At 47.3% G+C, this 27,992-nt stretch overlaps 1 protein-coding gene across 1 annotated transcript in view; it reads right to left on the reverse strand.

The window, feature by feature from the left end:
• Positions 1-4,652: 4,652 nt before the first annotated feature.
• LOC8042328 overlaps positions 4,653-27,992 on the reverse strand; it is a 41,636-nt gene continuing 18,296 nt past the window's right edge. The window contains exons 3-9 of the mRNA XM_042290143.1: positions 24,321-24,738; positions 17,362-17,775; positions 15,948-16,586; positions 12,203-12,335; positions 11,397-11,576; positions 7,971-8,341; positions 4,653-4,905 (exon numbers count right to left, since the gene is read on the reverse strand). Coding sequence (XP_042146077.1) covers positions 4,860-4,905; positions 7,971-8,341; positions 11,397-11,576; positions 12,203-12,335; positions 15,948-16,586; positions 17,362-17,775; positions 24,321-24,738 — 2,201 coding nt within the window. The 3' untranslated portion in view covers positions 4,653-4,859. The remainder of the gene's footprint in view (positions 4,906-7,970; positions 8,342-11,396; positions 11,577-12,202; positions 12,336-15,947; positions 16,587-17,361; positions 17,776-24,320; positions 24,739-27,992) is intronic.

A 27,992-nucleotide genomic window follows, 5' to 3' on the forward strand; every position in this document is an offset into this window, starting at 1 on the left:
CGCACCTGCACCGATGCAGAGCAGTGAAGCTCGACTCTCCCACTGTGGTGCAAAATGTGAAGCTCGACGCATGCACATCAATGCAAAGTGGTGAAGCTCAACGCACCTGCACTGATGCAAAGCAGCGAAGCTCGACGCTCCCGCTCCGATGCAAAGCGGTGAAGCTCGACGCTCCCGTTATGGTGCAAAGCGGTGAAGCTTGATGCACGCGCGTCGATGCAAAGTGGTAAGGCTCGACTCGCGCGCGTCGATGCAAAGCGGTGAAGCTTGAAGCACACATGCCGATACAAAGGGGTGAAGCTCAATTGACCTGCATCGATGCAAAGCGGTGAAGCTCGACGCTCCCGCTCTGATGCAAAGCCGTGAAGTTCGACGCACGCGTGTCAATGCAATGCGGCGAAGCTTGAAGCACACCCGCCGATACAAAGCGGTGAAGCTCAACACACCTGCACCGATACAAAGCTGTGAAGCTCGATGCTCCAGCTCCGATGCAAAGCGGTGAAGCTCGAGGCACGTGCATCGATGCAAAGCGGTAAGACTCGAAGCACATGCACCAATACGAATCGAAGCTCAACGCACCTGCACCGATGCAGAGCAGTGAAGCTCGACACTCCCACTCTGGTGCAGAGGGTGAAGCTCGACGAATGCACACCAGTGCAAAGTGGTGAAGCTCAACGCACCTGCACCGATGCAAAGCAGTGAAGCTCGACGCTCCCGCTCCGATGCAAAGCGGTGAAGCTCGACGCTCCCGTTCTGGTGCAAAGCGGTGAAGCTTAATGCACGCGCATCGATGCAAAGTGGTAAGGCTCGACTCGCGCGCGTCGATGCAAAGCGGTGAAGCTTGAAGCACACATGCCGATACAAAGCGGTGAAGCTCAATTGACCTGCATCGATGCAAAGCGGTGAAGCTCGAAGCCCCCGCTCTGATGCAAAGCCGTGAAGCTTGACGCACGCGTGTCAATGCAATGCGGCGAAGCTCGAAGCACACCTGCCGATACAAAGCGGTGAAGCTCAACACAACTGCACCGATACAAAGCTGTGAAGCTCGACATTCCCGCTCCGATGCAAAGCGGTGAAGCTCGAGGCACGCGCATCGATGCAAAGCGGTAAGGCTCGAAGCACATGCACCGATACAAATCATAGAAGCTCAACGCACCTGCACCGATACAAATCGTAGAAGCTCAACGCACCTGCACCGATACAAAGTGGTGAAGCTCGACGCTTCCGCTCTTGTGCAGAGCGGTGAAGCTCGACGCACGCGCATCGATGCAAAGCGGTAAGGGCCCGCACACCCTTGCAACCGAGTAAGACCGAGGTTGACCAGACCGGTTTTTAAGCCTCTTGCGATGTCTTAGGACCAGCCCCGCTGCAGCGCATCCGGTCCTAAGACGTCGCAAGATGCTTCAAACCAGTCTGGTCTCTCTCGGTCGAACTCGGTCGCATATATGTGAACGGCACTTTAGGCTCGGCTCACGCTCGTCCATGCAAACGGTGAAGTTCAACGCACCTGCACAGATGCAAAGCGGTGAAGCTCGACGCTCCCGCTCTGGTGCAAAGCGGCGAAGCTCGACACACGCGCATCGATGCAAAGCGGTAAGGCTTGGCTCACGCGCATCCATGCAAAGTAGTAAAGCTGGACGCTCCCGCTCCGTTGCAAAGCGGCGAAGCTCGACGCTTCCGCTCTATTGCAAAGTGGTGAAGCTTAACGCACGCGCATCGATGCAAAGTGGTAAGGCTGGACTCCCGCACGTCGATGCAAAGCGGTGAAGCTCGAAGCACACCCGACGATACAAAGCGGCTAAGCTAGGCGCACGCGCGGGCGTCAATGTAAAGTGGTAAGTGTGTCGATGCAAAGCAGTGGCGCTCGATTCATCCGCGCCTATACACGTTTGCAAGTCCGGTCTCAGGGCGCCGCCATCTTCCTCGGTGGGGTGCGCTCTCGGGAGCGGCCATAATCCGATTACGACGCCTTAGCAAGGCTTCGTAATCGGATTATGACTGGTCCAAGCGCACCCCAGACAGGCAAGATGGCAGCGCCCTGAAGCCGGACTTGCAAACGTGTATACACGTTTGCAAGTCCGATTTCACGACACCGCCATCTTGCTCAGTTGGGGTGTGCTTGGGTGCGGCCACAATCCGATTACGACGCCTTAACAAGGCTTCGTAATCAGATTATGACGCGTTCAGGCGCACCCCAACCGAGCAAAATAGAGCGCCCTGAAACCGGACTTGCGAACGTGTATACCTTTCCAAAAAACGCTCCTAAGTCACTGCCAGGTTGCCTTTGCGGATGCGGCTGGTGCAACCCTCGCGGGGAAACGGAACGAATGGTTCCGGAATAAATTTTCCCGGAACAAATGGTCTCGGAACTAATGGTCCCGTGTACAAACTAGAAAAAAAATGGTCCAGATAATATCGACAATGTGGCTTCTGCATTTTCGGAGAAACCCGATGAAATCCAATAACACTCTGAATTTCGAGGCTGCCGGTTGCACAAACTCAACCGCTTTTTTATTTTTCTGGAAAGCACAGAAATGTTTTGCGCTATGGAAACCTAATGTACCTATAAAAACATCGAGCTCTGCTCGTTATGTGTGCTACCACCACGCGTCATTACAAGATGGAAGTAATTCGTTTTATGGCTTCAACACTATACCCAGGGGGGGAGGCACTCACTTCATCGAATGACGTTTAAGCGGACGGCCGGGTTTCACCGAATGTCTTTAGCGAATAGTCGGCCGCCACGTGTACGGGTGGGCGTCGACTGTGACTGTCATTTGAGATCTCCCTCAAATAAATTATTTTCAGGTAATGCTGTTTCGTGTGGTACATACAATATATTCAAATGTTAACACTTGTTAAATTGTATGTCTGTGTCCTGTCCATCAGTGAACACATTATTCGTGAGGGTGAAAAATGCATGCTTTTCGGCTGTCTTCTTGTAAATTATTTTCGACAGCTAAGCGCTGTCGTTTCAAACAGCCAATCGGGCAACGCCATCCGTACTTATCGTAAAAGAAAAACTAACATTCCAGTCGCACTCTATCTCGCGCACGTACCCAACAAAATTAGTTTCTTGCTTTCTTGTTTTTTTTTCAATTGTGGTACAATGCTTCCTCAATGTCCTCAGGAAGATACATACGCCATGAAACAGAAAATACAGTGGGAAAAGACGAGAATTTAGCCGCCAGCAGTGTTTGAAATTGCGCCTATCGAAATCACAACCCTCTCGGTTAGGGTTAGCAGGGACGCCGGTGAGTCTAGCCTCAAACCCAGTGGCTGGGCTCAAAAATGGTTTGTTGCCCCTGGGGTAGTGTTTCTTAGAAAGGTGTATACGAAGCGGTGCAACTCAATGCACGCGGACCAGTCAGATGCGCTTTTGTTTTCACTCTTACGTGTATCAGCACTGCTTGTGGTGACAATTTACAAGGGCAGGCAGCTTCAAAGTTTTCAAGCCAGTATGTACTCAAAGGACCGTGGAACCATTGGGATTTATTTTATAAATTAGAATGACATTTTGGCACGTGTGGCAGACCATGTTTATGATGCAATCTGGAGCAAACAGCGCAGCACCTTTATCGCAATCATTCTATCCACCGAGACCTTCCAGAGGAATAAAATTTTGCAGTTAAGGTACCACTGGCGCTTCTTATGTGCGGTTCGGTACCTTCCCTTAGTATTATCTTTGGTAGATTATATTTGCCTCAAAATCAGGTGCCGTAACTCCACAGGCACTGTCCATTTTGCTGTTTCCTAGCATTTGACAACTTTCGGTTCAACATAACATTTTGCTGCACACCAGCGCCGTAGTCTTGCAAACAGGATGGCATGGTATGCATATTACATTGTTTACAGTAGAGTAAGTTGGAACAGTAATAGCCAATAATTTATAATACACTGAATAAGCAAACAAGTTTTCTAAATCCCTGAAACTCCAATAGAAAGGCTAGATCTAAGGGGCAGAAAAAGAGGGAAATGACCTCAATGAAAAGCAAAAGCTCCAGGCACCAACAGACTTCTTTAAGATTAGCCTCTGCGCATACGTACACCATTTCCCCTGCCATTGCTTCAGTCTGTCACCATTTTCGGAAGGCATGACCAACACACTACCTATCTCTGCATGTATCGAGTCAATTTTTATAATCCTTCTTTGAACATCGGCGGTATGGGGCACAAAAACTGATAAAAACCAATACAATGGAACGATAGTTTTTTTGAGGGGTGGAGACATATTTTGCTGCCCTTCATTTATAGTTCGAGAGATAATCCACCAGACAACGCTCATTACTCGAAAAAGGTTTATTGGCAACCCCACAACACTAATTTATGTTTGTGTGCTGGCAGTCAAGTAGCACTTGTATGAAAATAAATGAACCAAAGTATGAGGGATAATAAATGAGAGGAATAGAAGAGTGATGTGGGGAAAGAATGATCAGAAATTATCCAAAGTTTTATGAGGTGGGGGTACTTCTTCCATCACTTTTTTATTGCATGATGGCAGCTCAGCTCTGCTTTAGGCTTCCATGACAGATGGTTTGGGTACATTCTTTAACCTTGCAGATTTTCTTCACTCCATGCATGCTGCACAGTGCATGGAGCATGCCAGTAAACTTGCGTCACTCCAAAATGACAAACAAGAAAATGCAGACGAAAAAGGGGCAAGAAAAACTATATTTTCATATACACTCTGGGTACAAAAGGAACACAAAAGGCACAATGTGATCAATTATGAAAATATACAACTTTACACAAGTCAAGTCTGAGACATTGTGAAGTGTTACACACGCACATGTTTGACAGGGACTAGATTTTGAGACTCCTATGTTGCTTTTCTGTGATGCCTTGGTTGCTTCTTGCATTTAGGTCATGCTATCCAGGTTACAGCAGGACTTGGAAACTTGACCACTGCAACAAAACACAAAAAAGGAATTCACTTAAAATTCCTGTCAAGAGTTCGCACATGATGGTAAGAACCCCTGTTACAAAACAGAAAAAAATTAAACTTGTTGCGCACAGGTAAGTGCCATTCATAGATGGTGTCAAATCAAAGAAAATCGGGGAATTCTCAGTCAAGTGAGCATCTTATCTGAAGACCCACTGCACGACACCTGGATGACGGAATGTGAACAACATCACTTGACCAATTTGTTGCACCACTGCCACCAGGCTCGCGCCCAGGAAAACAAAATGTGGTCATGCGCTGCAGTTAAGACTGCAATCGTGCACATAAGTGCCTTCATTGGAAGATTCATCTGTGTTTTTACGCAAACTTCTGTAACTGGCCACCTCCTTAAAAGGATAGTGCAACAATTTTAATGTTAAAAGAAATGGCAGTCATATTTTTTATATCCAAGCACAAGTGACCAAAAATGCGTCACCTTGCCCCGATAAACTGCTATTTCACTGCATAATAGCAAACAAAAAAATTAATTATTTGCCGATCTGTAGCAGTTACAAGAACTATGGTGACAGCGTCTCTGGAGGATATGCCTAAGTCAACAAACAAAACCCTGTCCCCTTCCGCTACTACACTCGCTGTCAGCCTCACGGCAAACCGTCCTTTGTGCCGATCGCTCGCCACGACCTTTCACAATGCTAATCATTTAGAAATCGACAATCACCAAGGAAGCGGCTGGGGTCTTTGAAGGGGCCTCAGCCACTTCAGTAACTACATGATCCCCCCGAGTATATCACTCGAAAGGCGACCTGAAGAGTTAAGAGGCACTTTGACCTTTGATTTCTTTCATTTTTTAAAATAAAAACCAGCGCTTGAAAAAAAAAATGGTTTTCTGTTCTTCACTCCATAGGTGACACAGATTAATTTTTGCAGTTAATTTGCCAAAGTCCAAGCATCGTTGCACTGCCCTGATAAAAACATATACAAAGGAAAAAATGTTTTTAAACAGCCTGGATGGAAAAAGGATCTCATAAAATTAATTTACTACAAAAAAAAAACATTTTTAGAGCTATACTTATGGCGTGAAAACTTAAATCGCCTTTTGCGTTGCGCTGTGGCACCATCTCACGGGTACAATGATAAACAATATGGTTAGCCTCCAAGTGCAGATGGCGCACGCGCAGTCGGATCTTGCAAAAGCTGAATAGCTGACGCCCACGAGAGCCCACGGAAAAGTGGCTACCAGCAGTCACATGACTCACCAATATGGTCACGTTGTGCTTGCACTCTTTCGGGGCCTTCTATGGGCTATAAAAGTTACTTATTAATCTTCGTTTTTTCATTACACTTAAAACAGATTAATAATGTATTCACTTGCACTTTTTCCCCAAAAAATTTACACATATTTGGGGGGGGGGCGTTCATTACGCAGGGTAAACTTTTTGCATTTACACACTTCGTGCAATGTCCTATTAGGTGCCAATATGACACGGCAAGGTACTGTGGCACGTCTCCACTGATGGAGGAGTACCCACGCCTGATCGGGGGTGCGCCACAGTAACCATGCCTTATAAATTGCAAACCTTTTTAGGTCACTTTCAGCATGCCTTTTGCCAAAGTAAAAGCGCCCTACGAAGCTGACTCGGCACGGAGAGCAACGCGAACGTTCGTAGGCCCAATCACTCAAGATTTCACTGTCCAAAAGCAGACTATGAACGACGGCGTGTTTGTTGACAACAATACATCCAATAGGCAAAGGATGTCTAGGGCTGGGCAATTCCTTGACCCAAGCTTAGTCAAGTGTGCGCGCTGTTCAGTTTCACGGTTGATCACTTCCACAATTACGCCACTATGCACTTGCAGCCATTACGAGAGCGGCTTGGCTTAGCTTGACTTGGCCAGACCGCTTGGCAGCAAAACAAAATTGGCTTGGTGGCTAGCCAAAATGGTACAAAATGCAAGACTTGCAGAGCCGAAAATTGGAGGAGCGTTCATTACGCGAGGAAAAAAGAAAGTCCAAATATTGGTCCCTGTTGTGCGGGATGCGTTCATTATGCGAGTAAATATGGCAAGTAACTTTTAGAGCCCTATGAGGCTCTCTAAAGAGTGCAAGCACCACCCGAGACAATAGTGGTCAGTCACGTGACTGCTAATAGCTACTTTTCCTGGGCTCCCACAGGCATCAACTACAAATTCGTTCCGCGCCATAAATATAGCTCCAAAAAAATTTTGCGTCATACATTTATCTCTTCACATCCTTTTTCCATCCTGACTGTTAAAAAAAAACATTTTCCTTTGCATAAGTCTTACAAGAGAGTCTTCCTTACAAGCAAACTGCTATATTTATACTCTCATTCCACCATCACTTGCTCCATTTCTATTAGCTGAGTGAGCTTTATCTCGTTTTACATAAAACTAGCACGAAGTTTCTCCTTTCATGCAGCATTCTCAAATTCAGCCCCACAAAATCTTGAGCTTGGCCTTATCTAAGTTTCACATAAATTAGTAACTATTGGACCCTCACGGCAATATCTTCACATTTTAAACCGGAATTTTTCTCAATTTGCATGTGCTGGAATTAAAATTGCATGTCAAACATTTTGTTCGTCCATATGACAAGCAGCTAGATATCTGTAACAGCAGGGTGAAGCTCGTTTCCTATATTTTGAAATTAGTTGACTGCATCAGACCAACTCTCCCTCATGGAACACTAATCTAGGGATAACACTCCCCGAGAAATCACTTGATTGCAGCAGACTAATACTGCCTCACGATATAACAACCTAGGGACAGCACTTGCTATATGATGTAACAGCAGGGACGTTTCCTCAAAGAAAGGCACTCTCTGCTGGGACACCCAAGCACACGAAATATAAGAAATATCATATGCAAAGGCCAATCACAGGTTCTTGTTGTGCTGGGCTCCCCGTAAATCTGTGATTTGCTCTCTGTTTGCGTGACTGTGCTCTGAAGTATAGATGCACTTATATTTTGAAATACAGCCTCATGGGAAATATACTGGACTTGTGCGTCAGAACGAGAGAGAGAGAAAGAGAGAGCAGAGGCAACTCACATCTTCTGTGTGCCATTGTTCCTCCTCGCCACACGCAGCACCACCTCTCCCTGCTTGACCTTCTTGAAGGCCGCAATGGCCTCTGCGTGCGACAGCCCCTCGAAGGGCTCCCCGTTGAGCATGATAAGCTCGTCCCCCTCACGCAGATGCCCAGACTCGGCGGCCTGTCCCCCCGGGAAGATGCTCTTGACGTAGATGCCCAGGGCGCCTTTGGGGGAGTCCCTGCCGCCAACCACGCTGAAGCCCAGCGCCTTGCGGCCGGGGCCCTTCACAAACGTCACCACCTCAAAGTCCGTCTGGGCCGAACTGCGGTGCGGGCGCCGCGGCAGCGTGCACAGCACCCCGCTACTGTACTGCTGGTGGTGTGACTGCTGCAAGGAGAAGTTGACGGAGGTGAGCGACGAAAGAATAAAAAAAACGTCCAGCTGGTACACACAGAAATGAACACTTCACTCTCGGAATTCTTTTTAAACAGAATGTGTTTGGAACAAGGGTTGCGTTTAAAAAAAAATGTCACAAAAAACTGAAAAGCAAGAAAAGGCTGGTTCAGACGCCTGCGCTTCGAGTATGACCGGCTGAGTTATGACTGCTTAAGACAAGGTGCTACAATCCGTTACCATGGCAACGCTCGCTGTAAGCAGTCGTACTCAAAGTGCAAATGTGTGAGCCAGCCTTTACATGCAATTCCCTGCTAGCATAACGTAGCACAAATCCCGAGCTCAAAAAGGCTCGTAAATAGGGTTCCGTGTAAGGTTCATTTAAGACAACAGGTCATTGTACTTCTGGGTCACAACAAAAGCCACTCTCTTGGTTTCCACTTGGGGTCATACTTCTTGTGTTTTAGAGGAAAGAGGTTGTGTTTTTGTATCAGTGCAAGCTATGAAACAGAGATTGCATAAAATTGGAAAGAGGGGCAGTTGAAACTTCTCCATTACCGTATTTTCCAATGAATAAGTCGTTTTTTTTTTTTTTTAACAGTTTTCTTGGAGTGTTTTATACAACAATGTGACTTGTATGCTTTCTTTTTTTTAATTGAAGATGGGACGCCTTTTTTTTTTATGTGCTGCACGCCATCTTTTGTAGAACACCGTAACTATATAGCCATAGGTGGTGTTGCCCCCTCCAAGAGGCACTGCTCTCACCGCCCTTTTCTACACTTTTCGTAACTGACTCGAGAAGCGAGAAATTTAATGGTTTCCCAGAAGCGGCTCAATGTGGATAGGCAAGACCGTGAGGGTAAAGTTTTTACAGCATGTGATCGACGTTGCCTAATTCAGCTATGGTTTTGTATCGTTTTGCTTCAGTCCAGTAACACTGAAAGTTAAGCGGGCTAGAATACACGCATTGCAGAATATTTTCTCGCGTCTTTCTTAGTTTCCGTTTGATGAGCAGTTTTCTTTTTCTGCCATGACCCAGGAGTGTTGCTACGTGTAAAAGGAAGGATTGTGCCTAGCCGATCTTATAGAGGTACCGAAACAAGTATGTCAAGATTTATCTATCTGCCTGCACATCGATCCTCGCGTCGTCTCCGGGACTTAGGCTAGGCCTAGTGGTTCAAAGCTTGGTTCACGAGTGTCTGGCTCACTAAACTTTCATTCGCTCAGCGTGTGTTCACTTAAATAAAGCCAACTCGTCTGTTCACTCAAATAAAGCCAACTAACTTCTTATTCTGTGCTTTTTACGTCCTTTTGCTGCAAAACATGCAATTGTCCCTGCCAAACAGCGCCATGCTATGTGCATTTCTCGCGAGTCAAAACGTGAAGTTGTGCGTCAAACGGTACTTGCGATCTAGCCGATTGCTTGAAACTCCGATTTCACGATACCAATGCAAGTAAACAAAAATCTCATTGCATGAACCGTGCAAAGAGCTCCGACCTATACAAAGGTGCGACTTATCCCAACTTCTCCACGAAAACTGCTCAATATACGAATGTGCGACTTATACAAGGCTACGACTTATAGTCCGGAAAATAAGGCACACCCTTTACGACTCCAGGTTGATGGAATAGGATGAGATGAATACGAGTTTCCCAGCGACTAACTCCAGGGCTTTACTGATTCTAAGGTATTGACGTTTCTCGAAGCAACACCTGTGTGCAATTTTTGTCGTGCAACTAATTAGTACTGCCAATAACAATGGCACCAATGCCAATCCTAGCTGAATAAATATTAATTGATACAAGCGCAGTGATGTGATTGCTGCACATCTGTGCCAAACTGAACCAAAGTGCCTGCCCTGCTACATCCATTATACCAAAATGTGAGGAATTTGTGCCAACACTCAAATAGTACAAGTATAATAGCTCAGGCCTCACGGCCCGGCTGGACCGTTAAAACATGCTTATGACAGTTTTAAAAACTTTTGAATGTTGTCTCAAGTAACATACTATTCGATCGCATTTTGTATAAAAGACTAACAGTACTCGGAAGTTTGGCAATAGTTTTCTTTTTCTTCGTCTTTTCTGCTGGAGGGTAAGTTAGTCTCGTCGAGTGTGCTTCTCACCATGCACTGGTGTACTGCAGAGAAGCAGAAACCGTAGAGTAGGCGTCGCAATTTTGTGTGTCTTGCTTCGCCGCAGTGCACTAGCATGCTAAGAGGAAAGGGCTCCTCCAGAGCGAGACGCTACACAATTCCGGAATACAATTTTGGCTTGTATATATGATAGCCTATGACATCCTTGCGGTACATTTTTTCAGTGTGCAATTTAGCAAGGATACTTCGGTATTGCAGGAACATTTATATGAACTCTTTTGTATGTTTGTTTATTTATGCCAACTCATTTTCTTAGCTATCACTTTTATACAGATGACGGTAAATTAGAACTAAATTGACACGAGCAGTCGACGGAAGCTTGGGAAGAAACTTATTGAGTGCGGCGGGATTGTTCTGAAGTTTCGTTCATTTGACGTTTCTGTCATGAAGTTCTAAAAATAAAATGTAATTGATGTTTGTAATCAAATAACAAGTGCATTGTTTTTTATCTGAATTATAAATTATACCACGGTGTACAAATACACTGAGAATTGCACCCTCGTTATGAGTAACTGGTTTTGGTCTCTTTGATGGTATTCAGTAAGTCAATTGATATGTGCATCCTGCTTTCATGCTCTTTCTTTTATATCCTCCTTCCTTTTCTCAGTGTCTTAGTGATGCAAGCTCGTGTGTGGCTAACAATATATCCAACTCGCTAGCGTGCAAACAAGGAAGCCTGTAGCTCTGCTAATCACTGTAGAAAACATGTTCCATGTTCGTTCAGATTTTTTTTTGTTGTTAAGCTTACAAGCAATAGTAGATCTCAAAGTATGCATGCACTGCTTTGATACTGCTTTCCAAAATGCTATAAATTTAAATAACAGAGTTTGCAATAAGTACACTTGCGATCAATGCGACAGAGCCTCGAAGACAAGATGCATCGGAGGTCATACCTGGCCATCTCTATCGGCATCTTCAGGGACCTCAGGGATACAGTTGTAATTTGCGGCAGCTCCAGGGTGCGAGATGCTGGCTCTCCGCTCGGCAGGAACCCTGTGCACCTCTGGCTTGCGGGCGATGGGAGTCTGCTCCTCCGTAGGTGGCAGGAACACTTCCTCACTGCCCTGCTGCTCCTACAAGTGATACACAGCACATGTATAAGCCACCGCTCAGTCTCTTTGCGCAAAGTAAACTTGGCACATCCAGAAAAATCAAATAGACCAATTATCCCAATTCATTGTTTGCACACTGTTTACAGCAAAACCGGGAAGAGCAGAGGTGCAAGGTGAAGCGACCAATTGCTCAATTATGCATCAAACCTGTTATAAATCTGATCTACCTTTGTCCATCGTCCACGCCTATATCAGGATTACAATGAAAGACCTCCGCCAGAAAGCCTGTATACTAAACATCACCTAGCATGACAGTGTTGCAAAGCCTCACAAGGCAACGCTGCCAAACCAACACAGGGCATCTGGACAATCCCTGCTAAGTACTGGAAGCTTATTGGGACCATCTACAGACCTCTTTATGTGCTAGTAAGATCTCAGAAGCACTGTCTTTTTTATACTAAGCCACCGTCAAACTGCAGGCAGTTTGGCCCCAATTTGTACCTGCCAAATAAGAATGGATATACTAGCATTTTGTTTCGGGGAGTCGAGGCAGCCGTCTCACAAACCATGAGCATGCCTTGAGAAATGGATGCCAAATGTATAACCACCCAGGGTTTTTTAAACCGATTGGGGATGCTGAAACTTACCAATCTGGCCACTAAGAGGTAGACGATTTGGTCAGGTGTGCGAAGGAGACGGCGAGCTTCCTCAATCTCCACTCCTTGCACCTGGTGACCGTTAATGACGAGCAGTTCATCACCTCTCCGCAACTGGCCACTCCTGGGTGAACAAGGGGAAGCCAAGAGGTCAAGAAACGACTTACTACCACTACAATTGGTTTTGTTTCAAATAATTTTGTTGCAAAATCATGCGCATGAACACCAGTGTAGGGAAGCACTATAAGTAGGTTCGGTAAACTTTTACTTTACTTGAAGTACATTCTACGAGTAGTCTCTTTTTCTGGTACTTTCCGAAGAAAGTACAACTCCAGTCTTTAAAGTCCATTCTCTAAATTTGGTAGATTGCATTTACATTAAAAAAAATTATGCTTTGTCAACTCTGAAGAAATGCTGGGAGGGATATTCTACTCTCATTAGAAACGCAAGCAGAAAACGCATCGTTCCATTTGTACTGAGGGCGGCCTTCCCGCAGCCATCTCAAACTCTCGCTACTTTTAGCTCGGTCAGCAGAGCAAAAAGGATAAAAGTATTTTGTAGAGTCACGCGCTCGCATCCTTGGCTTTCCCACGCTTACCATGTGCTCGAGTCCTTAGCTTTCTCCATACCATACACAACTTCTGAGGTTGCATACAAAAAATAACCAACTTCTAACAAAAAATACCGTATCGCCATGTGAAAACACTCCATCGTCTTTCGAGACGTCATCTGGTCATTTCTCCGACTGGTACGCCTGGGGCATGCATACCAGTTTAAAAAGAAAAACACTGTATACAGGAATGAAAGCACATCATAATGGGATTAAATTCAAAAGTATTTGCACTTTACTTTGAAAGTAGTGTATTTATAGTACTTTAATCAAGAACATTGCACCCGGTGTACTTATCTTCAAGTGCATATCCTCTCATTTACTTCCAACTTTTCCTTTTTCAGTACTTGTTAAATGTGCTTCACTACCCAACACTGATAAGCATAGCATACAAAGAATGTAGTTGATTAATGTTAGAAAGGGCTTTTCGGCAGCTCTAGACTATCCAGTGGCTAAATCATTGGTCACGTCTACAGCAATGATAGGCCTCTTATACCATATTCTATTACTTCTCCTTCTATTTGCCATTGTCGATCTTGTTTTATACCTGTACCAGACTAAAAAGATATGCAAAGAATTCACGGAACTTATTTGTCAGCGCTTGTGAATAGCAAAATACTAAATATATTGACATTATAGATACTCAGCGATTCTGAGATGTTTTTGTTGCTAGTCACCTCTGTTGCAGAGCTTAAAGGGACACTGACAGGGTATTTATGTTCGTCGAGGTTTTTGGTTGTCATGACATATGAGAGCCCAACTACCCAAAATAGAATTTGCAGCTCGAAATTCGGTTTCTTTCCACCCGAAAACCGCCGATCGAGAACTCGCCAGTTTGAGTCATGCTCACTCTCTTTTCCGTGGTCACAGGCCGTTTTCTAAGGTTTAGACACAACCACCAAATTTAATCTAAGTCGTGGGTCATTGAAGGCACACAGTCAATATTAAAAATATAAAAAAATATGAAACCCATTTTTTGTAGCTTCCAAAAAGCTGCAAATACGTTGACTGAATAAAAAAAGGCTGCATAGACAACCGGAAGCATTCTGTGCGTTCACTGCATAATTCTCAAAATGGTGTCGTTTCGCGTATCGTGGGACTAGCGGATGGCAGCGAACAACGGGTGTGGGACCTCTACTTCAGAACTGTCGTTCACGGTACCGGCGATTTTGGACCGATCAAAAGAATTGATATTCATCCCGTACGACACGCCCGACCAACAAGCCGACTGCACGAAGACGTCGCCGAGCCGTCGTCCCTTCTCGTGGCTGAAGACATCGCTCGCTCAAACATCAAACACGAAGTGCGGTGCATACTTCGAGTTGAATACGCACGCGTAGTTTCTTTACTAGGTGCAAATGTGGCCAATGCGTGGTGCTGCCCGACTTCAAGCCGGGAGTGCATGTAGTGGAGGGAAATCGGCAGCAAACGCTCCGAGATACAGTTGACCAGCTAAATTACTACGAACAAAAGAGTTGTTCAGTAACTCGGTGGAAAGATGTCCGCTTCACACGCAGCGGGCACAGGTTCAATCCCTAATGTGGGCGTACCATTTTTTCTTTTTCTATTTTTGTTTTTTGTTAAGCATTTTGCAATGTTTACATTTCTTTTTTTACAGTTACCACTGAAAAAAATTGTTCTGGACGATACGCTGCTGAACTAAATGGTACGGGATTCGATTTTTGACACCTGCGAACTCAATGTAGTCAATTTAAACAAAATACTAGGAGCATATGAATCGGGTAGCGTCCGCTTTCCGAGGTTCCCGCAATTGTTCTACAGGAATTGCAGCCAGCCATTGATCCCGACCCGTTGATCTTTCGGAAACTTGTGCACTCTGCCGGACAATGCCACTTTCAGATGCAGAACATGTGAGGCAGCTCTTCACGCAACTTCTTGGGAGTATTCCTTTCGCAGCCGATCAGGGGAATTCACCATGGGCACTCACTACTAATCACCAACACTTAAATGTACAAAACAACTCATCTTGAAGTACAGAACAGCGAGCGGAACAAACATAACTGCAAAGGAATCGCACCACAAACAGGTCCCGCAACATATTTCTACTGCTGCGTGCGAAATTGCTGGTGGAGTGTAGCCACGTGACTTTTGCCACTCGCTCTCCCCTCTCCGCTTTGTGCGGTGAGGGTGTTTCGGCTTCGGTTTTGAGCAGTTGCATTTTTTGGCTTTATTAAAAAAATATGTGACTCTGTAGCAAAATATTAATTTAGTAGTATTTCAACACCATAATAAATTGCCTGGCAAAAAACGGAAAAACAATTTTGGGGGGTGTCAGTGTCCCTTTAAAGGTTAAAGTTATGATGATGTACCTTTCATATTTGCCTCTCACTGCTGAAAAAAGTTTCACCGCATAGAGATTACCTTTGTTTTATACAAGAACCTGCACAAACAAAAACCAAAAAAACATGTGGCAGAAAAAATTTTACAAAACTTTCGGAGCTAATATTGCGCAATTATCATCCTCTTCCCTAAGTACAATAACTGAGCAACAAAGGTCTATGTAAATCATTGCAACTTAAATCCACATCTTGTCCTCGAATTGAGATTACTTAGATTTTATATCGGAGTCCAAGTCAAAATGTTAAATCATTGCCAACATGTAACTGAAACATCTCAACTGAAACCCCACATATCCAAACCTGAACACAATATGCTGAACACAGAAACCATAGCACACAACATCCCACATGCTCCATTTCACCTTGCAGTGCACTGCAACAAACCCTGTGAGACGTCCAAGCCAACGCAGCGCTCTAAGCATGCCACGCAACTTCACACTCTGCGTGTCGCTCCAACCAACCGTAAATTCAAGCTAGGAATTTTTTCCAGTGGCTCCCAGTGTCTGCCGCAATACATCAGAAGGTGAAACAAAGTATAATACTTTTCCCTTTACCCGTGTTCCGAAACAAGGGATAAACAAAAAGAGGAAGGCATCACAAGAGAGGCCAAACAGGAAGAAGCGGCAGTTGTGATTAGAATGAAAACACCTCCCAGTAGCATGGGAGAAACAAAACAATATTTTCCCCCGTACCGGAAGTTCCACGACTCAAGACAGCAATGCACATGCTGAAAAAGTCTATAGATCAATGCTGCCACCAGCCTCACCTCGCGGCTGGACCATCTTCCTCCAGATCTGCCACGACGTACCCGAGCACGCCTCGATCGGGGCTGTACTTCCCCTTGATGTAGACTCCCAGCTCCCCTCTGGCATCTTTGGCCAACTGCACGCTGAGCACCCGAGACCCCACGGGGGCCCTCTGCTCCGCAGCCACCCGCTGTCCCTCCAGCTGCGCCTCAAGCCACACACGACGACGCACATCAATGGCACTCGCGGCCCTCGCGCCCATCTCCATTTCGTCTCCCGAGAGTATGTCGAGGCACTGGACGCTCGACCACGAGGACGCGCTCTTGAGCCGGGGCTCGTCCCCGTCTTCGGCCGAGCGTCCGAGCAGCGGCGACTCGAAGAGGCTGCTGCGGTTGCGCGGCTCAGAGCCCTTCTTCCACCGATTCCGCAAGAGCTTGCGGTCCAGGGTCCATGCACGGAACTGTTCCAGCTTGGAGGTGGGGTTAGAGCTCCGGCGCTCCGGGCGAGGCGACGCTGACGCGGAGGACTCGGCATCCTTGGCAGAGGAGGAACTGCTCGTGCTGTCACGGCGGAGCACCGAGAAGAGGGACTGCGTCTTGCAGCGCAGGCTCTTGGAGTCGTAGGATGGCGTGGAAGAGTGGCTCTTGTTGGACTCGGACCTGGGATTGTTGAAGAAAGTGAGCTTGTGGCGAGGACAAATAAAACTGGTTGACTTTTTTCCGGCCACCTTTACTTTCTTTGGAATGCGTGACGCGAACACTTCTTGGCCTATGGCACATTCTTGCGATTGCCCCCGTCTGTGTGCTCATATGCAAGCAAAGGGCACAGGAACACACGGTATCTATTATAGCCCCTCATCATAGGCTTCTCTTTTTTATATAAAAAGTAATTATACATTGGTAATGGACTCAAAATCTCTCCAATATTGTTACATATGAAAATTGCAGAAAAAAGTGGGAGTACCGAAGTACCTTACCACCCATTTCATGTAATTATTGTTTCAAAGCTATATGTGGCAAAAGGTATATGTCAAAGTCATTGCATTGCCAATATTAACTGAACGACAGCAGAAAATATTAAAGAGAAATGTGCATAGTGCCCCCCTCCCAAATTACTTCCTTCTATCAGGAGCTCCTCATATCGTAACCCTATTAAAGGCCTCATAAAAAGGGGTGAATTTGTTTCTGCCCATATGCAGGAGTTCCTAAAGTTATCCTTAAAGAGCTTTTACTCTAGTCTGGTCAGACTATTCAATTCACCAAAAACTTGCCTCATTGAAAAGTCGAACGAGTGAAACACAACTGCTGTCCTTAGCCTACAACGCAATAATGAAATTGACGTAGGCCGCCCGTCACGCAGACAGGTCGAAACGTCCCGACTCCCCATCTATAAATACAATCACGATCACGAGAGCGGATCCACCCCGACCCTCACCTGACGTGGCTGTTGTCGGACCTGCCACCTTCTGAGCTCCTGGACAAATGTGGCGTTGCCGTCGCCGCCTGGAGCGAGATGCGCTGGAGAATCGCGGCCGCCAGACGCTGCACGTTGGAGCCCTCGGGGGCCGAGCTGCGCAGCGGCCGGGGTGGTACGGCGGGGGCCGGCGGGGGACACGGGGGTGGCGGCAGCGCCCCTACGATCTCCTCGGCGGGGCTGTCGTCGCCCCCGTTCTTGGTGCCGTCGCTCTCGTAGCCGGACTCATCCGAGCGGTGCTGCGTCGAGCTGGCCAGGCTGGCCGTGTCGGCACCGGCCTGCCGCGCCAGCTCGGCCTCCAGCACGGAGCCCAGTCCCGCCGAAGAACCGGGGGGCTTGGGCACCTCTGCCTCCAGGCGCTCCAGGTCCTCGGAACTGGAGGAAGAAGGACGCCGCCGTTGGAGAGCCAAGAAAAACCGACTGTTCATAAAACTCGCGGGAGGACTCCTCACACTACGTCATACCTTACGGTGGACTGGGGGGTGCTACGATCCGTCCTGGGCAATCGAGCGTCGTGAATGTATCGATTGACTATACGCACCATGCGTCGCTGCACCTCTCCCAAATGTCATGTGACCCTCACGCAGCACTTTGATGGCTCGTATCGGTTCGTCATTACGTGAAGCGGTGCATGGTTTCGTAGTGGATAGAAAAATATTGATGATGTGTGTCGACAGTGCCTCAATTTAATCACTCATCGAAATGTGGTAACCTCTTGCTCTGCCGTAATAAGCAGTTTGGCTCATGCCGTCGGCCTCTTTGGATCATTAATGTGCATCGCGCAGTAGTATGATGAATGCCTGCCGGCATGGTCATCTAGATTGAGACGTACAGGGGTCATACCGAGTTAAATATACCTGGTGGGCTAGTTAATGACACGCCATAAAAATCAAAAAGTGCAAAGGAAAAGACAAGGCAAGGATGAAAGCAAAAAGGACAAAGACAAGGACAAAAGCACTTTTCTGGTCTTGTTCTACCTCTTGTGCTTGGCCTTTGTGCTTTCGATTTTTACGTCATACTGAGGACCGATTCCTGGGTTCTCAAGTGTGTTGTGAACCAAATCCAAAACAACTGAACGTCCCCCTTCCTGCTAAAGAGCTTTCCTGGTTTTATCGTGCTTTGGCATATGTCAGTATGCTTTACAGAGATAAAATTTGGAAACATGTCCTGCGCATTACTTGGGGGCGTGCCAAACAAAATGACTATTTGCCATTTTCCAACAGCAAAATGGCTTTGCCAAACAAAAGTGCCATTTGTGATGCATGTAGGTCATCATTACGTCTCATCAAGTGTATGCACCAAAGAAACGTTTGCTGCTGTATGCACACCCTCTGTGCCTCGCGTATGGGCTGCAGGAAGAGTACATTGGGCAGATCTAGTATTCATTCTTCTGAATGCACAGCACATGTCATTATTCTTTTTTTTTTTCTTTTTTTTAGGTTTTGAGACATTTATTGACAGAAATTATGGCAGTAAAGTCCCAATCATGTTGCATGTAAAATATGCTATTTTAAAAGTAGCCCCGATGAAAGACTGAATTATTTTACAAGGCGATTTGTTGATGGTCATAAATAATTACACAACAAGGAAATAGAGAGGATGTTTAGTGATCTACGCTGTCCCAAGAACAAAATGACCCAACTTTTAATTTTTTTACTGTTTTTTTTAACAGTTAGATAGTTTTTATCCAACTGTTCTTCCTCTTGTCCCTGTTTTTTAGGCATTCAGTTCAGATAGAAAACCAACTAGCTTAACTGAATATTTTTTTGCTGTAGTTGTTTATTTTTCACGCCTTTTTTAAGTTTAAGAGCAAACTAATGATACTGACAGAAAACAAAACTTAGCACTTGTGACATCGATGTTTTCATTTTCAGCTCGTAAGCGTATCCTGGAGCTCTTTTTGTACATTACTTTGATGGATTTGAAAACACACACACCGAGTAATCGCCCACCCTTACAAATACCGCAACGTAGACTCCGCGAACATTCATCCTATACGAATGACGCGGCCGCAGACCTTACAGCTGGAGGACGTCCATGATAAAGGAAAACAAAGGAGGGAAAGACACTTCTCTTTGTTTACGCATTTTCTCCCCGATTTCCGCGACTTCAAAGTCGTAGTACATGCGTGCGAAAGAAAAAACGATGGAGATATCAGCATAAAACATTCTATTGCTGCCAGAAAAAGTACGTTGGGACAAAAAAAGAAGTCGGAAAGATGACACAAGCATAGGGATCGCGAGGTCAGCGAACGCCCCATATCGTGAAATTTAACTGCGGAGTGTAAGGTCAAGGTCCGTCTCCACCGAAGTAAGGTCACCGCAAACCTGCTCCTTCTCCCGGAACATCGCGACCGCGGTTGGTAGGGTTGTGAAATGTTTTAAGACAAAGCCAACGGGTAAATGAAGATTTGCTGGAACGCCGCACACAGACGTTTGTGCAGTCCACGCCACGCAGCAACGCCGCCTTAACCCGCGTTGAGAGCACGTCGCGCACGGATGCACGTGCACCAAACAAGAAAGTTACGAAAGAGCCTGCTCCTTGCGAGTGACAACGCGCCCGACTTGGCCCGACGCCCAAGCATTTTCCAACGCGATCGCCGGCTTTCCCGCACCACTCCTCGTCACTTCTTTCGTCCGCGCGCTCACTCACTCATTGCCTCGTTTGTTCTATTTTCTTATTCACTTTTTTCTTTGACGAAGAGAACACAGTGGTGTTTGAAACGGAACAAACGTTCGCGCTGTATGCTGACGGCTGTGTTCATCGCGCGTACCCAAGCGACCGACTATACGGAGTAAAACGTCCTTTCATGCTTGATACGAACAGAAAAATTCGCGTTTTTATCAGCTGTTTCTAAACTTTCTATACTTACCCACCGAAACATAGCCCACCTCACTTTGCTAGGTTCCCCAGGATCGTGTCCGGTAACAAACTCTTGTCAACACAAACTCCACAAACCTCTGGACAGTTAACGCCATTTATAAGCGACGGCGGCAAGCACACAACCAGTCTGGTTGCGGCCGTCGCTCGTAGATGGCGGCAACCTTTCCATCTATCTCTAGAGTTCCTGTATAGACCTTTTCCGCTTACTCTCGCCCCTGACCGTCAAGTAAGCATATCCGGTATGGGCGACGAAAAAATATCAGAACGTTTCAACCTGCAAATAGTAAAACAATAAAGGGGAGGCAAAACGAGAATGTGTGACGGTTACGTTTATGTCCTAAATGCCTTCTACTGGCGTGGCGACGGCAAAACAATGTTTTCGCCCCACTGGAAGTGACGACAATTCAAGATGGCGGCGCCCTTGCGAAAAAGGACTATAGACGAACACGCGACCCTGATGTCACGCAGCTGCGGTGGCGCTGTCGACGGCACTGCGCATGCGCGGACGCTTCACTTCACGCGAATTCGATTTCTGCGCACGCGCAGTGCCCACACCTGGTGTGGGCAAACGCGGGCTTGTTTGTAAACAGCGTGCCGGTCTATAGGCTCCCTACGGGAGCCAGAGTTGCGAGATTGATTCCACGTGCCGCGTGCCGCCCTCCCCGCTATTCGCCGAGATCCGATGTGAGGAGCCGTATCAAGTGTCGTGCAGTAAAGTAGACGTTGCACGCGCCCCAGCGTACGTTCCCCGGCTTTTGAGCGCGGCGCTGTTATTCGCCGAATTAAGTCACGTGAGGAGCTGTATCCACATGCCATGCATGAACGCGCAACTCTGGCTCCCGTGGGGAGCCTATAGAAGGATGTATAGTTGGGCAAGTTGGTGGGAATTCATCGTAGGAAAAGCGCGCAAAATAGACGAGGACGAAGAAGACACGCACGTGCCGAGCGCAGCGCTCGTCACGTGCGTTTCTTCGGCCTCGTCTGTTTTGCGAGCTGTTTCCTACGCTCTTATCAGTTTCAGTTTAGGCTCAGGATGGGCTGTGCGCGTGCCCTTTTGGGGAAAGAAGACTGGGTGCGGAAAGAGCGGCGACGTACGCAGCAGCGCGAATGGGTCTGCAAGTGCCAGCGACCTGAAGCCGCTGTCGCCTCGATTTCCACTACATCCATCGCTTCAGACTCCCTTGCGAAAGAAGAGCGCATCGCTTGCCTGAAAAGCCGCCGCCGAGAACAGAACCAGCGATGTAAACGGCGCCGGCGGGCTACGAGGGCCAAGCGCAAGCGCGAGGCCCGGCAACGACAGCACTCCACGCCGGCTGAACAGTTCCCGGGTGCGACGGCGAGGTTCCGGAGGGAGTTCGTGGAGAACCCGTTTGGCGTCACGTGCGCCGTGTGCGACCGACTCTGGTTCGCTGGAGACCTATCCACCATCGGCGGCGTGTCGGACGAGAAGAATCGGGAAACGGGCGCGTGCGCGTTGCGGCAGTGTATCGAGTCGGCGGACGTCTACAAAGAACCGGAGTGCAGAAGGCGCCCAGATTCCCCGCTCAAAAGGCGCGGTGCCTCGGTTCACGAACGTGAACGGCTACAAGTACCCATCCGTAGCGGAGCACCTACCAAGGTTGAACGTGGTGGAGGAACGACGAGTGGCGCCTCGACTGCCGTTCATGAGCCTTCGGCGGTTGACGTGGTATAACAAAGACAACCGGGCAGGGCCGTAACCAGGGGGGGGGGGGGGGGGGGGGGGGGGGGGGGGGGGGGGGGGGGTAGGGGGCTCTGACCCCCCCCCCCCCCCCCCCCCCCCCCCGAAATTTTTTTTCTGGGTACGGCCCTGGTCGATGCACTGGCAGCCAGCCGATTTTAATCTCCACCTCTGCGCACGCGCAGTGGCGCCGGTCTGCTACCGGGTAGAAAACCAGGAACGGTTCTCCGGTTTGCTGTAACTCTCCATTATATGCCACCGATGCACACGATTCATAGGTGAAAAAAAGACAATAGACACTTTCAAAATGGCCGCCGTTGTCCCCCGAAACCCCCCCCCCCCCCCCCCCCCCCCGAAATTTTTTTCTGGGTACGGCCCTGCAACCGGGGACAATGCAGCTTCACATAACCAATTACCAATCACACCTTAATCCTTAGATTTATAAATACTTCATTTCCACCGCAGTACCGCTTCGCTGGTTTTCCTTCTTGACGAGATTGGAAAGGCTGAAAGTTTTTAATTTCAGGCGGTAAATGCTGGGCGATGACTCGGGATATTACCTGTGTGTGTGTGTGTGTGTGTGTGTGTGTGTGTGTGTGTGTGTGTGTGTGTGTGTGTTTGTGTTTGTGTGCGTGCGTGCGCGTGTGTGTGTGCGTGCGTCTGCGTGTGTGTGCGTGCGCCTGCGTGCGTGCGTGCGTCTGCGTGCGTGCGTGTGCGTGCGTGCGTGCGTGCGTGCGTGCGTGCGTGCGTGTGTGCGTGCGTGCGTGTGTGCGTGCGTGTGTGTGTGTGTGTGTGTGCGTGTGTGTGTGCGTGCGTGCGTGCGTGCGTGCGTGCGTGCGTGCGTGCGTGCGTGCGTATTACTGTTCTTGTAAACGTTTGTAAACCCACCGCCTGCTAAAATGCCTCACGGCAATGCAGGATTCTTTGCAAAGAAATTTTTAAAAAAGCAGCCCTATAATGACCCACACTAAAACATAATGCGAATCATGTTCCCTTAGCCAAGCACTTCCAACATTCCTTGAGGTTAAAGTCTATCAGGTTTTGATGATGCTCTATTCTCCACAAACATGAATGAGTTGCTGGAAGATAACCATTGGAGCCAAATCACAGAGCGATAGGGTCGATAGAATAGTACCGGAAGCTTTATAACGACGAAGTGTTTCCCAACAGCTGCATTCTCCCAAGTTCAAGGTCAGACACTGACTCAGTTACAGCAGGAAGTTCCTTATCAAAAGCTCATTAGAGCAGAAAACAGTTTCACGGGTTCCGGCATTTTGAAATTCTCTATCTCTTTTCTATTCCCTGCGTACATTTGTAGTTCCACAGAAACATAAAGGCCCGTTCACACGCTTGCGTTTGACTACGACCCACTGAGACAAGACCGGTTTTTAAGCCTCCTGTAACAGCTACGCAGCTGGTCGTAAGCTGTCACAAGAGGCTTAAAAACCAGCCTTGCCTCAGTAGGTAGTAGCCAAACGCAAGTGTGTGAACGGGCCTTTAGAGAGAACCTTATGCAATATTTCCAAAAAGAAAAATTTTCATTCAAATTGAATGGTACAGAGGCTGCTTCCAGTATTACATCACAATTTTCAAGAATTATATTTTATCAAAAACTCGCCGGCCACTGAAGTAGGGTAAAATTATAGCAAAGTAAAATGTCAACGTCTACTAAACAAATTTTTTGTTCGTATTTAATAAGGGAAATGTTAATGAGCCCTTAAAAACAAGCAAGGCAGTTCTTGCCGAGATTTTTAATTACAACTGATCTACCAGGGCCCAACTCTGCTTAGAACAACTATTTGCAGCTTGAACTCTGGCTTATTACTGCGCGAGACCCGCCGCTCGAAATCGGGTGTCCAAACAACTGCTGTTTCCTATGGTGTCAAGATGCACGCACTAGTCCTAAAGCTTTGTTGTTTTTTCCTCAGCAAATATGTTATCCTCAGTGGAAAAAAATAACAAACAAATTGGGTATTGTATTGAGATTATAATAAATTTTTGCTCGAGCAAGGAAAAACAATTAGTTCCTTGAGGTGCCAGGGTCCTTCCCAGTCGCCTTTGGCCTGCCATTGCATAATAAACAAATATTTTCATAAAAGAAAAAGTTACTGCACTCCCATAAGGAATGGGTGAAATCTGAAACTCACAAAACAAGTTTAAAAAATAAGAAGCAGATTAAAGCTAGCAAGGGTTTTTAGTGAGCAGTGCTCTGTCAATTCCTCAGAAAAAAATAACCCCAGCACCAACGAGACTTTCACAAAAGCAGACCATCAAACCTTCCACTCCTGCAGCACCATCACCTTGGCCCCGGCACGCCCGACGAAGAATGCAGACTCACCCGTTGGCGGTAGCCCTGCAGCAGTCGGAACAGCAGTCTCCAGAAGGCGTAGACACCACGTCCTCTGTGCAAGAATCCCTTTCCAGGGCTGCATCGATGAGAAGGGCTGAGGTAGACCTACTCCTGTACATTCCTCGAAGGCGTGACACGGAGGGCGCCATTTTTCTGTCATCGTCACCGTCCTCTTCCAAGGGTGCATCCTGAAGGCACTCCACACTGCGAGAAGTTTCCCTGCACAGAGTGTCAGGCACAGATATCCTCGGCGGGACCACGGGCACTGTGAAGGCGGTAAGGCGCTGAGAGGGCCAGTCCAGGCTCGGACGACCTTCGTCAATGGAGCATGGCACTGTCACTTGGGGCAGTGAGTACTTGTGCGGTCCCACGCAAGTCTTGCGTCCCACCCGCGAGAATGGGAAACCTATAAAAAAGGCAACGTGGGATAACTTAGTTGCCGAAAGTGGAACTCACATTCAACTAGTTGACTGTAGCAATAAGAACATTTCTACTGATTCTCGACATGACCAACCAATTCGAGGAGGTGAGCCTGACTCCTCTACTGGATGCCAATGATGTTTCCCATCAATCGGCTTTCATAAAGTACTCATTTTAGCTGATATTAAGTTAGGCTGCTTAAAGGGACCCTGCAAGGTCTTTTTTTGTGGTTTTTAATTTGCACCGAACCTGAGCGCACTGAACGTAGTAACTTAATTTAACTTTCCTTTCTCAAATTTCGCTTTATTTTAAAATTTATAGGCAAATTAAAATTACAAGAACAAGCAAAAATAACATGCTTCATGACGTCCTTGGTTGCTTGAGTGGCCGTGAACTAGAGGAGGGGTGGTGAGCTCAGCGAGCGGCCACGGCTGTCGCAGTCCGTGTCGATAGCTCGAGAGGGCGCCACTAAAGCATGTTCTGGCTAGGCTGTATGAAGCGTTAACACAGAGGTTCGGGCGAGTTGGTTGCTCATGAAGCGGGCAGCCAGGGCGGCCCGCATTGCATTTACTGCGCGAGTAAACACTAATTCGGCATGACACTTCATCGGCCACAAACGACAGCAAACACGGGGTAAAGATCAGTTCAGAAAGGGAGCCACTTCGCGCTGCCACACCGCCAAAAGGTTAAACCGCCAAGCCAAACTTGCTCGCCGAAGGCCTTGGGAACGCTCGGAACCAGTCGGATCCTCCAGTGGATACGACCGCAGCGCCGCCGCGTACATCCGGGACCTTTCTACGCTCACCGCTCGTTGGCGCCTGATCCGACAACACCTTCCTAGTACGCGCCGCCTTTTCCACTGCTTAGTGGCGGATTATGTCGACGGGTCATTTCTTGTTTCCGTACTTTCTTAGCTGCATTTTTTTTTTTTCTGATCTAAAATAGTGAACAAAAACTACTTTTATAAATGATCGAAACGCTTCGCGCCACTTATATTTTGTATTTCGAATAAAAAGAAGCTTTTAGCGGCTCTGACCGGTAGTAAGGCCAGGACCAAAGATGTCACATATCGCGCGCTTTCGGCACCGCGGGTCGCCCCTGTAGGTGGGCGAGGTTTCCGCGTTGTCCGGTTAAAATATGATGCACTGATATTTAGTTACTCTCTCCGTGCCCACTGGCTTGCCCGAACGCTGAGGGGACGTGGAAACCGAAAAAGGCAGACGCTTAAATGTGATTGCAGAGCCCCTTTAAGTGTTGCTGCCCTTTGCAAGGCAATACTACAAAGGTTTGACTGTCCTCTAAGCCTCCATTGTACAGCATGCTTTTTGACGTCTTTCTCCGCGTTTGGAAAGGGGGGCAAAGTTGGGAGGTCGATGTCACGAAAACATGCACACGGAAGTGACGTCACACAGATATCGCCGCGCTCCCTGACGGCGCGTCCGGTGCCGAAAAGCGCGCTAACCGCGCAGAGCACATCCTTTCTTATCTGATGACTTGCTCGCTTCAACGCGACGCGCTCCTGTCTGATCGAAACGGCGACAGAGGCCGCTACGGCAGCCGTGATTCCACAACCTTCGCTCGCTTGCCGAGCTCGCGTGCTCTGCGGCAAGGGCAGCTCAGGCAACTCTCTCGCGCGACTCGGCGAAGTGTTAGAAACAATCGCACGCTATTCCGCATATGCGCCTCGGAGACGGCGGGGCGGGGGCCTGCACGTTGGTCTCTACCGTACTCCGAGCCACGGACATTCTCTTGCGCACCCGACAAAGTCGTGCGGCAGGAGCCCGTGGACGTTTCTTCAGCTGCGGCCGTGGTTCCACGGCAGCAGCTGAAGGTGCCCACCTATGCACTCACCAGACATGTACGCAACGCGTTACAAGTGAAGGAAACACTTCTACCTAGTTACTATTTTCGGTAACGAGTAACGTATTCAGTTACTTTTTTTAGAAAAGGAACGAGTAACGTATTTAGTTCCTTTTAAGGCCAAGTAACGAGTAACGGTATCTCGTTACTTTTGAGGAGTAACGTGTACGACACCGCTTAAACGGCCTTGTTTTTATTCAAACCTAAGTATGTGTCTACCGGGAGAACAGTGGCAACCCGAAAAACAACTAGACAGTATGCCAGTACAGCAACGTATATCGCTGAACACGTCAGTCGAACAGTTCGACTGACGTGTCCAGTGATAAACGTTGCTGTACTGAGCTCTACAGCTGGGAATGTCCTTCACCCAGCGAACACAATAAAGTTTGTTGGTTGAACCTTTTCGAACCGGGTAGGGACCGAATGTAAACCCGGAGGTTGCGAAGGGGGAAGACGTAGCTGATGAAAACGTCGAGAGGCAGCTACTGCCAAAAGTGCAAAGATTGCTAAAAAGAAAACAATAAACCACCAAACAAAAACATTGTGTATTTGGTCGTTGAAGTAACGTGAAAAGTAACTCGTTACTTTTGAGGTAACTCACGCCTTCCTTTTGAAAATCGGTAACGAGTAACGTATTTGGCCACTTTTTGGACGAGTAACGGTATTTAGTTACTTTTTGGGGGTAACGTGTACATGTCTGACACTAACCAATTTTGTTTATATATAAAGAAAATATAGTTGCAACTTTTTTTTTTTTTTTAGAAAAATAGTTAACCCTAAACCGGAGGAGCAGCCCATGCATTATGACCTCCTAATACACGATAGTCCTAGGGAATGAATTCCTCGCAGTGTCTCAAAGTCAACGGAATTTCCTTTTTCTTGCACTTCAGTGAGCATAAAACTCACGTATCCATGGCTATCTTCAAAACTATAACGTCAATGCAAGTGACCATACACGTGACCATGAAAAAAAGCCAGACTTTGAGCAGTAAATACTGCTTTGGAATACCTGGGCCTCGTAGATTTCAGTTTCAGTAGATATCTTGGCAATTATAAATACCTAGAGTGTCTCAATGTCACATGAAGGCACCCTATAATTACCTTGTCAGTTTCCATAAACTGTCTGCCCTATAACAAAGTACGATTTTGTTTATGTGGAACATTAGTTAAAAATACGGATGGGACTGCAGCTTGAAACACAGCCTTGTCTAGTGCTGTATCATATCATGGCTCCCCCTTAACTATGAATAAATGATTTGTATTGTTATTACTGATACAAAACCTGTTCCCAATGAGCTCAAGTGCGGCCCACCTGGTATAAAAGTTGTAGGAGAGAAAAATAGCAAATAAACCCTTGGGCGATGGTGCGGCCCTGGAAAA

This window comes from Ixodes scapularis, unplaced genomic scaffold (genome assembly GCF_016920785.2).
Source record: "Ixodes scapularis isolate PalLabHiFi unplaced genomic scaffold, ASM1692078v2 PGA_scaffold1__304_contigs__length_218370807, whole genome shotgun sequence".
Taxonomy (NCBI): Eukaryota; Metazoa; Arthropoda; class Arachnida; order Ixodida; family Ixodidae; genus Ixodes; species Ixodes scapularis.